The sequence below is a fragment of the Artemia sp. Qi Xiang Cuo genome, chromosome 5 (genome assembly GCF_049724085.1).
Source record: "Artemia sp. Qi Xiang Cuo chromosome 5, ASM4972408v1, whole genome shotgun sequence".
NCBI lineage: Eukaryota > Metazoa > Arthropoda > Branchiopoda > Anostraca > Artemiidae > Artemia > Artemia sp. Qi Xiang Cuo.
Genome location: NC_142798.1, coordinates 43,895,405 through 43,912,673, shown reverse-complemented (window position 1 = coordinate 43,912,673; position 17,269 = coordinate 43,895,405). Strand labels below are relative to the sequence as shown.

The 17,269-nt window shown below is 35.0% G+C and overlaps 1 protein-coding gene across 2 annotated transcripts in view; it reads left to right on the top strand.

Annotated features, from left to right (window-relative positions):
• The first annotated feature begins 4,212 nt into the window (after window positions 1–4,212).
• garz (Sec7 domain-containing protein garz) overlaps window positions 4,213–17,269 on the top strand; it is a 146,625-nt gene continuing 133,568 nt past the window's right edge. For both annotated transcript variants that reach the window (XM_089089637.1, XM_089089636.1), the window contains exons 1-2: window positions 4,213–4,345; window positions 16,308–16,407. In XM_089089637.1, the coding sequence (XP_088945763.1) occupies window positions 4,247–4,345; window positions 16,308–16,407 (199 nt within the window). In that variant the 5' untranslated portion in view covers window positions 4,213–4,246. The remainder of the gene's footprint in view (window positions 4,346–16,307; window positions 16,408–17,269) is intronic.

Below are 17,269 nucleotides of genomic sequence, written 5' to 3'. Positions count from 1 at the left end.
GAATGCATCATTTTATTATGAGGCATAGAAGGGTACCCTCGGGACTGTAACCCTCCCCCTTACTAGTGAACATGGCCACACTACTACTATAAATGAAACCCTTTTGGATGTATACTGTTTTTAAAAATAGTTCTTGAAGACTTACTGTTTGGGAATTGGCTCTGGCCATTTGGCTAGAAACTCTTCGGCCAATGCCATTGATTCGTCGGAGACTTCCTCGCCTGGGGGTGCAGGTCCTCCCCCATTGAATTTAGCCATGAGTCGATTGATCTCGTTATCAACCTAGATAAAAGAAGCATAAAATTTAGGTTTGAAGGGCCAGATGGAACTAACAGAGAATGGGACTCTTAGAGGGGGCGGGTGAACCCCCCCCCCAAAAAAAAATAGCGAGTAAGCACTTATTAGCTGAAAAGAGTCGTTTCTTTGACAAAAAAAATGACATTATTAGAGTGAAAGTAGACTAAAAACAACCATATTTACTTATATCTGAGAGGGGGGCAAGTGTTTGAAAAATAAAGGGGGGAGGGGGCAACTAACTTTGATCTTCTTTGGTTCGGGCAAATAAAAAAATAGTGAAAAGACAAAACTAGAGAATAAGCACTTATTAGCTTAAAAGTTCCCTTCAAAGCCTGAAAAAGACGAAAAAATGACATTTTTTTTAGATGTTTCTAAGGGGTGGGTCTTTTAAAACTAAGGGGGGGGGGGGATAACCCGAAGTTTCAATATTCTAGCGCAAAGTCAAAACTCTTGATAGAAAGTAATGGTTTACCACTTTTATGTCTTAGGAACTGTTTCTTTGACAAATAAAAAAAAATAGTGAAAAAGATCATTATTGGGTTGAAGAAAATTAGCGAGAAACGTCTTTTATTAGGTAAAAAATGGCGATAAAAATGTCTTTATTAATGAAAATACCCCTAATGACTGAACGAGGTGAAACTATTGATAAAAACTAATGATAAACCTGGAAAACTTTTAATGTCTTCGACAAGTAAAAATAGTGAAAAAATGCCTTAATTAGATTGAAAAAAATAGTGAAAAGATGGCTTTATTAGGTTGAAACAAATTACTCACGTCTTCAAGTTCTGTCGACATTTGGGCATGGCCCCTGGATGGCCCTGGCAGCAAATAATGGTGGGTAGATCGACCAGTGCCTTGAGTGCGGACTTCTGTTGGCAGCGCAGGTGGGATGAACTTTGAGTGGTGCCGTCACGGCGTGGCGCAAATGGACCAGTGCCTTGAGTGCGAGCTTGTGCTGACATTGACGGTCTAAATCGAAGGTAGGGGGCTCCGGATGTCCCAGGCATTACGAGATAGGGGGTCATGGTAGGGCCAACATATTTGATAACTAATGGCCTTGAATAGTTGGATGTACCAGCACATCTATTCGTTGCACAGGGGACGCGTCGTTCCCTCTTGCTCTCTTGCTTGGAGGGGGAGGGTGGGGTGATTCTAGAAGATAAAAGAGGATTTACTATAAAATAGCATTCGCTTCTCCAAAAAAAAACGAAATATAACACAGATTACAGCCCCCTTCTAGAAACCATATTTCTTTCGTTATAAGACCCCTCTCCAGCTTTTAAAAATATGGCTTTTATCGTCTAAGTGCTGGATAGAATTGCCCAGGTCAGGTGTTTACTGATTTCCAGAAACTCTCTCTAATGAAATTACATCAAAGCTAAGGGAGTGCTAGAATTTAACTAATAGCAAGTATACGATGAAAAAGGGAATATTTTTTGGTATGCGCCCCTGGAAATACCTAACCAGGACCGATATTTTCTCATTTTCTTAACCCTCCAGCTTTCCTAATTTAACCCTCCAGCTTTCTCTCATTTTTTTCCGCTCAAAAATGAACGGAAAAGTACATCGAAATTGCAGACGGGGGAAAAGGTATATATTTGACGCGATAAATTAGATAAATTTTATCCTTGATAGGAGAGGGGAAGATGTGCTTTTAAATGCGACTTTCATGTAGGGAATTATACTTACTGAAAAGAGAATATGGTCATCTTTTTGTGGGAGAAAAAGAGGCTTGTTTTGATTACCAAAAACCATGAGACAGGAAAAGTTCTAATAGAGAAAAAAGACTTACTTCTTGGTATGATTGAAACATATCCGCTTTTTATAGATACTTCTAGCGCTTTTGAGATCCAAATTAGTACTGATGTTGTTTCGTCTTTTCCCCGGTATAATTCCCAGAACATACAGGGACTTCTATTTTAGAGGGAACACCTGGAAATATTCCAGAAAAGCTGTCTAGACAAGTATATGGGAAAATAGAAAAACGATGAGTTTCGCCATGGGGAAATAAAAACACCTGGACATATTCTAGGGAAACCAATAGGGGAAATACAGGAATACCTGGACATATTCCACAATAGCCGTCTAGACTACTATATGGGGTAATAGAAAAACAATAGGAGAAATAATAGAATACATGGGAAGTCTGCCACCTGGAAACAGGGCTGTCATGATGTCACAGGGCTACATTTGAAACCCCATGTTAATTTCCTAGGGGTGATTTTAAATCCGATGTTAATTTCCCTAACTGACCGTTTAAAGGCGAGGGTGAGTCGTGACATCAGACGACTGCCATAGAAATCCTGCCAGGGATGCCGTGACGTCAGAGGGTTGCGTTTGAAATTATGTGGAGGGCTGCTTTTGAATAGATTATGCTCATAGTACTGACTTTGCACTTATTAAGAGAATATTTATTTGTATGCCTAAGTTATTAAGATAATTTTAATTGCATGCTGAAAGTTATTGATATCACAGCTCGTGTAAGACTTTGAAAAGTGTCATAGATTATTTTGTTGTTGTGAGGCTATCTGCTCACTTTTTGGTTCTAAATCCATATTCTTGTTTCCTATGCTCGGCTATTGTGTTTTTAGTAAAGCGCTATTTTTCTATAATCGTACAAAAATAGGGAAATATCACAGTCGGTTCATTTGCACTAGTTTTATTCATATATGTTAGATAGGCTGTGAAGTAATAACTTTTGTTTGTTTTAAGCTTCAACTTCACTCTTTACTTCATTTAGAAAAACTTCGTTTTTTTAAATTAATTTATAATAAGCCGAATAAGAGTGCCGCGGACTCTACGTCCCTTCTTATCACAGAAAAATATTTTTAACATTTATTTTATAGCTTTATCTAATTAAACTGATTCGCTTCATATGTCATAAAATCTAATACAGTATTGTGTAAGTGTGCATGAACTATTATGAAGGAGGAGCGGCGGCTCATTTAGTAGGTAGAACGAGGGATCAGATGCCTCAAAGAGTGCATTTGAATGCCCAAGGGCTTTAACTCTCACTGAGCCTTTAGATAAACATAGAAGGCGTTTTAGATAAGGGGGACTTTGAAATTGACATTTTATCCCTTATAAGTCATGGGAATGTTTTTGTCTACAGCTTTATTATTGAGGATGGGGGGTGGGAAGTAATAGTGCCCTTACCATTATGATAATCTTTCTTTCAATACCTTAAAATATTACATTCATATGCCTACCGACAAATAGGTGGAAAAAGCGAGGCGGGGAGTCGGGAACCTCCCCAGGAAATTTTTTGGCAGGTAGAAAGGTGTGTGTGACAAAATTATCACTAGGTCTTCAGTGATTCTAATGGTAATGTTTCTTATTTACTATTTATATGTAATGTTTCAGTATATTTAGACATACATGTAAATGCTTTTAAAACATAAAAAGCAATTGTAGAGGTTGCGAGGGCTTCAGTCACGCAGAAGATCAAAAGTTATCTAGAATTTTCATCCATATGAACAATAATACTCATCTCTGTCCATCCGAAACTATTCTGTCAAAACATTATAAAGAGTTCATTCAACAAATCTACTGTTCATTGAAAATTTTGACTGAAAATTCAAATTTTGTCCAAGATTTCAATTATAATCTAACTTTTCAGTAGCGTAGGAAGGGGGGTGCGGATCGCCCAGGGTGCCGACCCTTGAGGGATGAAAAAAATTGGTCTAAAAGGACTTATGATTGGTTAGTGCCTGCCGTGCGAAAAGCGGGGTAGCAAAGTAGCAATGCTACTTTAACAGTAAGAAATATCGGGTGGGCTTACGGGGCCGGTAGTACCATATCTTGCTTAGGCCTTGGTATGATCTGACCCAAGAGGATGAGAGAGACGTAAAATTAGCAATCTGGATCTGACAGATGACAAGTTTCAATCGGCACCGTGGCGACTTGAATGTCTAGAAGAAGATGACTTTGATTTCTTATCAAGCTAGAAATGAAGCCTGATAACAGTGTATTTATTGTACAAGGAGAGATATTTGTGCTACTTGGTGCATTAAGACCCACAAATAAATGGTCTTCAAACCCTATTCAGGTAGCTTTTTATGCTAGGTTAGCACAGGCTAGCTGAAACTTCATTGGCAGGCTAATATATCACAATCTAGGTCAGCCTGTATTACTACAAGAAAGAAGGTAACAATATATTTAGAGTGACTCTTCTGAAGGAAACACCATAATAGCAAAAGAGGGTAAAACTCTACAGGTGCTTCAAATATCTTCCCAAAACATATTTTAGGTAAAATTCAACTTTAGCTACTTTTTGCTATCTTGGAAAGGGGCTAGCCTAGATTAGGAAAATGAAACTTTCAGGAATGGGTCTACAGTCTAAAGTATGTCCTGGGAAGGTATTTTGAAGTACCTATTTCTACACCTTCTCCCTCTAGATGGTCCTGACCTTTGATGACCTTTAAAAATCTGTGTGTAATAAAGTTTCATTTTCCTAACCTAACCCCTTTCCAAGATTAAATAAAAAAAACGAGTTTTTTCAACTGAAAGTAAGGAGCAACACTAGCCTAAAACTTAAAACAAACAGAAATTATTCCGTATATGAAAGTGGCTGTCCCCTCCTCAACACCTTGCTCTTTACGTCAAAGTTTTTTATTGTTTAAAAAAAATAGAGTTGTGAGAAAGTCAAACTTTAGCGTAAAGAGCAAGGCGTTGAGGAGGGGACAGCCCCTTTCATATACAGAATAATTTCTGTTTGTTTTAAGTTTTAATGTCGCTCCTTACTTTCAGTTAAAAAAACTTGTTTTTTTTATTTAATTTTTGAACGTTTTTGAGTAAATGCAGGTTTTGATCTTGGCTCACAGTACATGAATAATTAACAAGGGCGGATCCAGGATTTTTTTCAGGGGGGGGGGGTTACTAACTTTTGACTAAGTTTTGGCTAATTTTACTGATTTTTACATAGGTTTTACTAATTGTCAACTTATTTTTGTCTTAGTCTAGAATTTTGGGGGGGGGGTCAAACGGGTAACCCCCCCTGGATATAGCCTTGATAATTAAAACAAAATTTTCATATTAATTTACTTTTATTTGGTTAAATGGCTTTCTCGAAACTTGTTTTATTTTATTTACAAATATTTTTATTAGTAATAAATATACATAACTTACAAAGCGACTTATCTAACAAACTTTTATGTTCATAAATTTTTATTATATATATTAGGAAGTTTGCCCCCTAGTCAATACCATGCTCTTTAAGCGAAAGTTCAAATTTTGTTCCAATTCTTTAAAAATCACTGCTTAATCACAAAGGCCGTTAATTAGAATAAATAGCTCTTATTAAAGTACTAAAAAATCTTTGGCTTAAAGAGCGAGGTATTGACTAGGGGGTGAACCCTATCATATATGTAATATCTTCTGTTCGTTTAAAGTTTTGATGTTGCTGCTGTTGCAGTTGAAAACTTGTTTTTTTATATTTAATTTCTGATCTTTTTTTAAATAATGCTGGGAAGTCCAGTGTCCCCTCATAGCAATGTCCCTTCCCCCATGAAAACTTCCTTCATGGAAAGATCCTCCTACATAACCCCAAACTCCAGGCAGGTATGCAGGAATTTGTTTCGGGTGGGGGGCAATTTGTTTTGGGGGGGGGGGGCCAAATCCTTCAAACCCATTATTCTGTGATAAAAATCAGAAAATTATGGGAAAATTAAAAAAATTGTGAGATTTTGGGGGGGCCCGGGCCCGGAGGCCCCCCCCTGCGTACGTCCCTGCCCCCCCCCCACTACCAGTAAAAATCCCCCCTGAAAACGTCTGTACTGTATACTTCCCAATAACCAATACTATATGTTAACATTGGGTAAAGTTCATAACTTTCAGCCTTCCTCCCGGGAACTTTGGGGGATTAAGTCATCCTTAAAGACATACTTATATTATTTTCGAACATGCTGAACAAAATGGCTATCTAAAAATATTGATCAGGTGACTTTGGGAAAACAAGGAGCGTGGGAGGGGGCCTAGTTGCCCTCCATTTGTTTTGGTCACTTAAAAAGGGCACTAGAACTTTTAATTTCAATTCCAATGAGCCCTCTCACAATATTCTAGGACTACTGGGTCAATACAATCACCCCTGGGGGAAAAAAATAAAAATAAACACGCACCCGTGATCTTTCTTCTGGCAAAAAATGCAAAATTCCACATTTTTGTAGATAGGAGCTTGAAACCTCTACAGTAGGGTTCTCTGATACGCGAAATATGATGGTGTGATTTTCATTAAGGTTCTATAAATTTTAGGGGGTCTTTTCCCCTTTTTTCAAAAATCAGCCAAACTTTCTCAGGTGCGTAACTTTTGATAAGTGGGATCAAACTTGATGAAACTTATATATTTGAAATCAGCATTAAAATTCAATTCTTTTGATGTATCTATTTTTATCAAAATACCGTTTTCTAGAGTTTCGGTTACCATTTAGCGGGGTCCCAATAACCAATACTATATGTTAACATTGGGTAAAGTTCATAACTTTCAGCCCTCCTCCTGGGGGCTTCAAGGGATTAAGTCATCTTAAAAGACATAGTTATAATATTGTCGACCATGTTGAACAAAATGGCTATCTCAAAATTTTGACCAGAGGCTTTTGGGAAAAAAAGAGCGTAGGAGGGGGCCTAGTTGCCCTCCATTTTTTTTGTCACTTAAAAAGGGCACTAGAACTTTTAATTTCAATTCCAATGAGCCCTCCCACGATATTCTAGGACCACTGGGTCGATAATATCACCCCTGGGAAAAAGAAAAAGAAAAAAAAAACAAATAAACATGAATTTGTGATCTTTCTTCTGGCAAAAAATGGAAAATTCCACATTTTTGTAGATAGGAGTTTGAAACCTCTACAGTAGGGCTCTCTGATGCGCTGAATATGATGGTGTGATTTTCATTAAGGTTCTATAACTTTTAGGGGGTCTTTCCCCCTTTTTTCGAAAATCAGCCAAATTTTCTCATGCAGGTAACTTTTGATAGGTAAAATTAAACTTGATGAAACATATATAGGCTATTTGAAATCAGAATTAAAATATGATTCTTTTGATGTATCTATTGGTATCAAAAGTCCGCTTTTTAGAGTTTTGGTTACCATTGAGCCGGGTCACTCCTTACTTACAGTTTGTTACCACAAACTGTTTGATAGCCAAAAGTATCTAAAGTAGAATTTTACCCCTATCTCCACTCCTTCCTCTTGAAGGTCCTGAAATTTGCCTTCATGATAGGTCCTATACCTATTGAAATTTTGACCAAACAACATTTGACCTTAATTTTCAGTTATCAGTTTCTTTTTCTCTTGATGTAGTTCTGAAAATGCAACCTGTTTTTTGAGCAAAATTTTAAGCCATATTAATGTTTTTCTCAAATTTAGGGATAGCCTCTTGGTAAATTTATACCAAATAATTTTTTTTAGTTATGACTAAATTTAATACACCATTTTTTGCCTTTTTTATGCTGTTTACAAATTTTGTATTCATTTATTTAGTAATTTGTTTACCGCCCCCCCCCCCCCCTATATATGTAAAGTCAGAGTGTATAGTTCTACTTTAGGAGGGGGGGGGGTGGGTAAAGTTTAAACTTACCTCCCATTTACATCAGGAACAAAATTTGCCCCCCCCCTAATGTAAAAATATATACCCTGAATTAGTATATATAGGGGGGGGGGGCTGAAATTCATTTCCAATAGAAATGATTATTATATTTGTAATCAGCATAAAAAAAGGCATTGAGTGGTATATTCACTTTATGCATAGGTCAATAATATGATTCGGTAGAAATTTACCAGCCTCTTTGCATAGGCCTATCTTTAAAACCTCCTAAATTGGGATTGAGCTAAACTGTGAAGCTGAAAACAATTTTTTTTTTACTTCATTTAATCAAAAGATCTACTTTGTAAGGTTTCACTTTTACAACACACAGATTTTTAGGTAAATTTTTACCAAATTATATTATTGACTTATGAATAAAGTGAATATACCATTTGATGCCTTTTTTTTATGCTCTTTCCAAATATAATAATAATTTTTGTCAGAAATAAATTTTACACCCACCCCTATATATACCAATTCAGGGTGTATATTTGCACATTAGGGGGGTGGGGGTAAAGCTCAAACTTACCTCCCATTTACATCAGAAATACAATTTACCTCCACCCCCCCCCCCCTAATGTGCAAATATTTACCCTGAAATGGTATATATAGGGGTGGGGGTAAAATTCATTTCCAATATTATTTGACAAATTATATTTGTCAATTATTATATTTGGAAAGAGCATAAAAAAAGGCATCAAGTAGTATATTCACTTTATTTGTAAGCCATTAATATGATGTGGTAAAAATTTACCAATTTTTAAGGGTCATCAAAGGTCAGGACCATCTACAGGGAGAAGGTGTAGAGATAGGTACTTCAAAATACCTTCCCAGGACATGCTTTAGACTGTAGACCCATTCCTGAAAGTTTCATTTTCCTAACCTAGCCCCTTTCCAAGACAGCGAAAAGTAGCTAAAGTAGAATTTTACCCTGTTGGTAATATGGTAAATTTGCAGTTTTCAAGCTAATTTAGCTAGGATGAAAGTGGATACATCACTTGATGGCTTTTCAAGGGTACTGGCAGAAAATTTTTGAAGGGGGGAGGGCAGATGCCAAAATAGCAGTAGTGGCTGGGTGACAGTTTAGGTGGTTTAGGGCACCAAACTACAACTTTACCCTGAAGAGGACAAATTTGTAATCAATTTAATATTCTAAGAAGCTCATTGATTTAGAAGTATCAATAGCTATATTTTGGGCTTCCCAGTTGCAAAAGAAGTAAAGCCACATGGTGACAGTACTGGACTCAATCAAGTTGATTTGCTTTAATTGTAATGAAATTAGGGAATGCTTGGAATCTGTAATTGCATATCAGCTATAATGAAGAGGGGGGGGGGTCATTGTTTAGCTGGGGGTAGGGTAAATTCCTACAAAAGTAGCCTACATTTTCATGGATAAACTGCTTACTCTTCCTGAGGCTTCAGATAAATGTTGAAAGAGGTAAGGGGGAGTAGGAATTAATTAAAATGTTGCTCTATACAGGGGTGGATTCAGGATTTTTTTAGGGGGGAGGGGGTGCAAAATAGGTTGATCCAATAAACTTGTATTAGGAGCAAGTTTAATTAACCCAAACTTTCATTAATTAAGTAAATTATAATACTTTAGACTATGCTGGGGGGGTGCATGCCCCTTGCCCCCTGGATCTGCCACTGTCTCTATACAGCTGAAATGTTACATTCCCATATCTAAAAGCACATAGGTGGAAAGGGCAGGTCATCATCAGCCCCATCAGGAAATTGCTTTGGGTTGGCAAATACTGATAGGAACTTAGTTCTCAGCAATTTTAGATGGTAATATTTTTATTTTTGTATTTGTATGAAGTACTTAAATGTATTTAAACAAATGTGTATGATGTATTTATCAATAAGAAAATTCTAGATCAAAGGTCTCACAGAATTTCCATCCATACAAACAATAATACTCCTTTTCATCCAGCCAAAATTCTTTAGTAGTAATATTAACAAGAACTTTTCACTCAAACTACTATTTATCACCAATTTTTTAAGTATATTCAAATTTTATCCAAAATTGAAATTGCATATTTAAATGTAGGACAGTACTAATCAACATACACTTATTGATTTACACATTTTAAAAGCAATTAACCAGTGATTTAAGGGAGGGGTACCTCAAATTATACCTTGGTTAGACCTGGGTATGATTTGGAAAATGATAAGAAATTAAATAAAAAAAAGAGCTTTTCAACTGAAAGCAATAAACAGATGAAACCTATTTGAACAGAATATTCTTTACATGAAGGGGGCTGTCTGCTCCTTAGCTCTCTACTCTTTACTTTGAAGTTCGGCTTTTTTCTAAATTTTTAAGAAAATATGCAATTGGAAAAAAATATTTTTCAAAGCACTAAAAAACTTTTGCTTAATGAACAAAGTGTTGAAAAGGGGGCAGTCCCCTTTATATACAGAGTAATTTATATTTATTTTAATTTTTAAACTTGCTCCTTACTTTAGTTAAAAAACCTTTTCTATTTGTTTAATTATATTTCATGGAACTGAAAAGTTTTATGAATACAACAGTTTTGGTAGCACAGAGAAAACTATCAATATCCACAGTTGGAGGGCAGAACTATGCCCTCTAACTATCAGTTGGAGGGCAACTAGACCCCCTCCCATGCCACTTTTGTCCCAAAATTGTCTGATCAAAATTTTGAGATAACTTTTTTGTTCAGCATAGTTGAAAGGCCCAATAACTGCATCTTTGGACATAAAGTGACCCCCTAAAGCTACTGGGGAAAGTTTTATAGGTTATAAAATTTGTCCACTGTTTTTTTATTGGGAAGTATGCATATATTTTTCTGGTGGGGGGGAGGACATATTTTCTGCTTGGAGAATTTTCCATGGAGAGGGAAGTTTCCAGGGGGTGAACTTTTCAGGGGAAATTTTACACTGGGTGAACTAGCCAGAACTTCTATATGAAATTTCTTTATATGTCTTGCTTTCTCTTTACTGATTAAATTTTATGTGCAGAGATTATTGTCTGGTAATTGTCCATTAAGGATAATTGTCCGGGGTAAATTTTTGCCAGAATTGAATTGTTCAGAGGATATTTCTATGGGGAGGGGGACTTTTTAGTGGCGGTGGAGTCAGGTATCCTGGCGTTATTTAGAAAATGCTCAGAAATTCAACAAAAATGAATCTTTCAACAGAAAGTAAGGAACAACATTAAAACTTAAAATGAACAGAAATTATTATGTATACAAGGGGGTTTGCCTCCTCCTCAACACTCTGGTCTTTACACTAAAGTTTAAATTTTGTCCAAATTCTTTAACAGTGACTCCTGAAGCACAAGGGTTGTTTAACTAGAACAATAAGTAACTTTTTTAAGTGGCAAAAAACTGTAGTATGAAGAGCAAAATGTTGAGAAGGGGTTAACCACCTTCATATGCATTATAATTTCTGTTCGTTTTAAGTTTTAATGCTGCTCCTTATTTTCAGTTGAAAAATTTGTTTTTTTTTCTTTATTTCATAAAGCTTAGAGGCTAACATTTTTGTAAAGGCAATGGAAAAAGTATTTCAATTAAAGTAAAAGTACATAAAAATTAAAAAAGTAAGTAATTACAAAAAATACACAAAACAATAGCCTACTTACAAAAACTAAGATATAAATTCCCAGCATTCAGTTCTTTTGAGCAATGCTGAAGCATTGGACAGATATTTTTGAACCATATTGGCAGTTTTGAACCTGGTTATCAAACACCAAATTATCAAAGTAGTTTGTTCAAAGTAAAACATTAAACTAAGATTGAGAAAATCAGATAAAACATTTTTAAATCAACATTTTTAATATAATTTTGAATACCAAAAACCAATATATTTGACACCTTTATACTTCATAACTGTAAAAAATTAGATCTTTTTCAAAGTGACAACTACATAAATGCCATCACTCCTGGAAAAAAATGATAATAAAACACCAAAAACATGTCTGTTCAGGGAGAAAATACAGAAATTCCCAGCATTCCATTGAGGATAAATATTTCTGATTATAGTGGCTTCACATATCAGCTCATGGGTACTACTGTAATACAAGCAAAAGTTGACTGCATATTTTTTTTTTTTTCCGAAATTGCCCCTTATTAAGTTGTTTTCCTTGTGTTTTCTATAATTATACAAAAATTTGAATTTTTGTTGCTGCTCCAACCAAATCATATAGAAAAAACGTTTGTGGAAAACCCGAAAGGGGTCACTCAGTCACAAATTGGAACTTTTATTTTCCTTATTTATGGTCAAAATCTACATGCTTTTCCCATATATATATACATGCTTTTCCCATGGTTTTTCCCTATTCTGCTCTCTTTCCTTTGGTTTCCTTATAGTTACTTTATAGTCCCAAATTTCCGGGGTGGGCATGGCTCCCCTGCCGGAGCCCATGTGTCTTTTGTATGCTATTTCATAATTCAATTGTTGCCTCTGGGGGAAACTACATTTTGAGCCCTTATAAGGGCCAAAACCTACGTGATTTTTAAAAAGAGCCTGTAACCCCTCAAAAAGTGACATCACATTGAAATCAGATACTTATCTGTTATAGCCACCAGACTCAAGTTCTTGGTCTAACAGAAATGGTTTCTTTTGTAGCTTCTTTCAGCTTAGCATGAGAAAGTATATACGGTACACTACAATGTTGGTAAATTTTAATTAAATATTTTAGTTGGTATTTTGATTATGGTAGAAACCATTTAATATAATGCATTCTGGGCTGTTTGATTTCTGTGATTCTCTGTTGTAGTTTTTTGTAGAATTTTTGTTTCTTTAAAATACATTAACACATAAAATTGAATAGAAAAATTCATACTATTTGTATGTCAATTGGCATTATATTTGGTAATGCCAGGTCTCCATCTGGTGTAAAATATGAATTCACAATGCAAACTTTCCACTGAGCTGGAAAAATACAGCCATTTTTACAAAAATGTCATGCAGATAAAAATGTCCTTTGATGTCATGCAGGAATTGGCGGTATATAGGCTATGCACAAGAAAAGTGCGTAGCCTATATACCGCCAATTCCTGCATGACATCAAAGGTTTTTTTTTCTTTTTTTTTTAACTCATTGTAGTTATCTTTTCAATGACAGAGTTCTTGGTTCTTTGGGCCAAATATAAATAAAAATCAGAAACAAAAATATTGAATGATTTATGCATATTTTTTTTCAGATTTGCAGAGAAGTTGGATGAGAGATATAAAAACTTAAGATAGGTTCAAAAACTGTTTGCATAAATGGCTATTTTTACAGTATTGTCTAAATATTGGATTTTAACTTTTTTTTGTGGGGACAATCCTATAAAACAAAAAATCTGAAATTCTTTTGTTTTTATTGTTATTTTGCACATTATTTTAAAAATTACCAACCACCAGCTCATATTTCACATTGCTTTGTTTCAGTTTTAGGCAGTTTTTGTGGTCATTTTTTCCAGGCATGCTGATGACTCCTACTTTGGGGAAATTAAAAAATTACATGGCAAAACTGCTTATACAGATTTTTTTTTAATCCCCAGTGTGTACACTCTGCAATGGTGTACCATCCATATCCAAAAACTTGGTTTTGCCTCAAAGGCAATAAAGTGTCAGTGAAATTATAGATGAGCTTGTACAGATTGTCTTTTGCCATCTTTGAAAGAAGTTGATTTTTAGGAGAAAATCTAAATCCTAATACCCCAGGAAGGTTAGCAATGGGACAATAAGTTTGAATTGAATAATTGAGGTTTTCAGATTGTATTCAATAAATTTGCTAAGTTATCAAAACAATTCCCCTGTGTAATTCAGCTTTTTATAAAAAAAAAAATATGTCTTTTCTTACTCAAATAAACCTAGTGTTAGAATCTCTAAGACAAATAATTAAATAGGTATGCAAGGATTGGCATGCAGCAGTACAATTAGCTGCCTTAGAAAACTTGTAAATAGGAAAATTAGCAAAACAAATGCTCTCTTGACAACACATCTTTTATGTTTTTATTGTGAAAATATAGTGTTAGACATGTTGTCAGTTTCCACTTGAGTAACTCTTTTCTGTTTATTGCAGAGGTTCTAGAACAGTTTTTGTGAAACAAATACTTTTTTTTCCTTTGCATAGTCAAAAGTGTATTTTTCCTCAATCTATCAATGTAGTTAGGGTAATACCTTTATTCAGTTTTGTGTAACAACTTTTTGCTGAATTAATAAGGCTGTTCTTTTAATTATCTTTGTGCTAACATCTTTTGACAAAGAATGCTTAAAAGTGAAATCTTAGCACTAAGATCTTACATCTTATAGCATTCTTTTGCAAACGTCTTTCATCATTCTGCTCTGATCAGTGGTCTAAGAACAATGATGAGTATATCATCAAAGTTCTCTCCTCATTGTTCTTTGTAACAGAAAGGTGGTGTCCTTCACACTTTATGCTAACATCAGTGAGGTGTAAGATCTTAGAACAAAGATGATTTAAAAGAACAGAAATCTTTGCAGAAAGATATTAGATCTTAGATGTAAGATCTTAGTGCAAAAGAACGGACCTAGTTTTTCAATATGTATCTTGATCATGCTTTGGAATTATTTTAAAAAAAATGTTAAACTTTCTATAACTGCAACCAGGCATATATGTATTATTTTATCTTGGAGGGGTACACAACTTACAGCTATGCAATGATAGAACTTGAGGATCTCCCTTTTATTGATTTTTGTCAGTTTACCAATGTGGAATTGTTTATATTTAATTAGTTTTATGAAAAAACACAATTAGATAATTATAAAAAGACCTTTTAGAGGGGTTATAGTGTTCTATTTTGGTTTTCCTTGTTAAACCCCCTTATGAAAACAAACTTCAACTTTTTGACATGTGACTAACTTGGGGTACATTTTTCATTGTTAGGCCACCTTTTACAACTTAAATTTGAAACAGGAAATGATTAATAGTCAACTGTTACATAAGAAACAGGTCTAAGACAAAATTGATTAAGTAACATAACTGCCTAGAGTTTTGTAATTATTACCAATGCAAAGAAAAAAGTATTTTTGGAATTGGAATTCAGTCAATACATTGGGCTAGAGTTGTTTTTGAAATTTGAACTGGGATACTTTTTGGCAATGTCTTGTCACAAGTATCTAGCTTCACCCCTCTTGTCTCTGAAGGGTTGACATTTGATGCACTTGGACAAGTTTTAGCTATAAAAGTGAAACTTTCACAAATAAACCTACAGCAAAAGTAAAGTCTAAGCAAAGCGTTTTGAGCCTCACTCCTTTGCTAAATCCCAGTTTAAGGGACTCTAGAGAATATGAAAATAAGTTTTTTGAATAAAAGAAAAGATTCTTTTGATATTATGCAATAATATTATTGCATTATAACAGTTCCCTTTATAAACAGGTTACCATAACAATAAAACAGTAATGCCATTTTTTTCTTCATTCAATATGCTTTCTAATCATATACAAAAGTTTGCTGTTTTTTTTTTCAAATTGGCTTGATGAATCAACTGCAGACCAGAAATAAGCTAAAAAACAATGCAAACCAAGATTAACAGAAAGCTTGCAAACACAGTCTGTGGCTATTAGGAAAGAATTTGAAATATTTTTATTATAAATGGAAAGAATGTTGAATGGGGAATCAAATGATATGACTTTTCTGCTTTTATTATTGCTAGGCTTAGAAGGGAAATATCCCATCATATCATAGTGGATTGATGCCTTGCTTGGAAATACAGGGCCCAGGGATTGATTGCTGCAACTGCAAGGGGCAGTGACAAGCTTGCTGCTTGTTCCCATAAAAAAAGAGAAAAGAACTGAAACGTCAATCCAATGCCTTATGCACCAGCAATGACCATGGAGGATCTTTATTATAGAACAGAAGTGATCTTACAAAATTATCAAAAATCCTGATGAAATTTGGTAAACTTGTGTGGTAAATCTGAAATCAGATAGGAAAAAAAAATACCATTTGATTTCTTATTTCAATGCTCTTTTCAAATAGAATGATTGGTTTAAAATAGTTTTTTTTTTCTGGATTTATCTCATGCAACTAAACATAGAAAGTAGCGTGGAAACGTCTCCACAATCCAACACTAATATACACCGTGAAGACCTATTCAACACTTACTTTACAAAATTTTCCATTTTCCCTTTTTTCAAAATTAACAATAGAGTAAAAAAAAATGTATTTCACAGCAAGATACGAGTTCCGCTTTTGAATATGTTGTTATTTAATAGTTAAGAATGCAATTTTTGCAAATTGTTCCAGGTTATGCCCCTTTTTGCATATTTTCCCCTACTATTAGACCCTAGTTTACTCTAAAATGTAAATTGAGCTGATTAGGATAATGAAGTACAGTTGAGTTTTAATCTTGTTAGAAGGCACAGACGATTGCTTATTTTTAGCTTAATCTGTCATTGCATGGTTAAGAAATTGAATGAATGTGGTGGAGCTCTTGCTAAAACAACCTTTTTGTCTTTCAGGAATATGAACATAACCCATTTGTGATTGCATTAAAGAACTTGCGCGATCGGCTCATAAAAGCTCCTGAAACTTTGGATCAAGACATCAGTCAAGCACTTGGTAAGATATTTCTTTTATAATACTTAGATTTTTCCACTAAATGCATTTTTAAGCGAATTTTCTCACCTTTCTGACTTTTAGTGAAACTTTTAAAACATCAGTTGGTAATATTTGAAGCAGTGTTTTTAGTTTGCTGCAGCAAAGTGTGCTTCTGGCCCTGTTACAGCCCCTGTACCTGCTAACACCCACCTAATTTTTACCGCAAAGTTCAGCATGTTACACCTTGTTTGACACGGAATCAGGCAAGATCTTATTTTAATCTGTTTTATTAGAACTATTAAGTGGTCGCATACCCCTCCAAAACTGCTAACCCTCCTACTGCCAACTTTTTATCTGTGTTTGAAGAATCACACAAGTATTGTTAATTTCTATCACTGTATAAAGATAATTAGCAGTAAGTTCACCGCAGACGATTTCTGGCTCTTCATTCTTGGTGCGAACAAACGCCTCCTCCCACATACTCTTTCATTGGCGCGTACAAACAGCAGCTCCTCTCATTTGATCTGGCACCAGCGGTCCAATTACCCTGGAACATGTATTTTGGCAGAAACTTTCCCAAAATGTCTTTGAAACCAACTCTAGACTTTGAAACCTACTTGTAATTCCTAAAAACATCAAATAATAACATTGCAGTGCTAATTACCGATTTCCATATATGTATTGGAATAAGTTAGTTCAAAATTAGTTCCTTTAAAATTTAGTGTTCCAACGTTGAAGCCAAGTTTTGTGTTCAAGGGAAATCTGACTTGTCTACCTGTGAAAAGATCTAATGTTGCTTATGTTTTTACGTTCTCTGGAGCACTCGCACCTTGGTCTCGGTTTTTATAATGGGTGATATAGGGGACGATCATACTGTCTAATA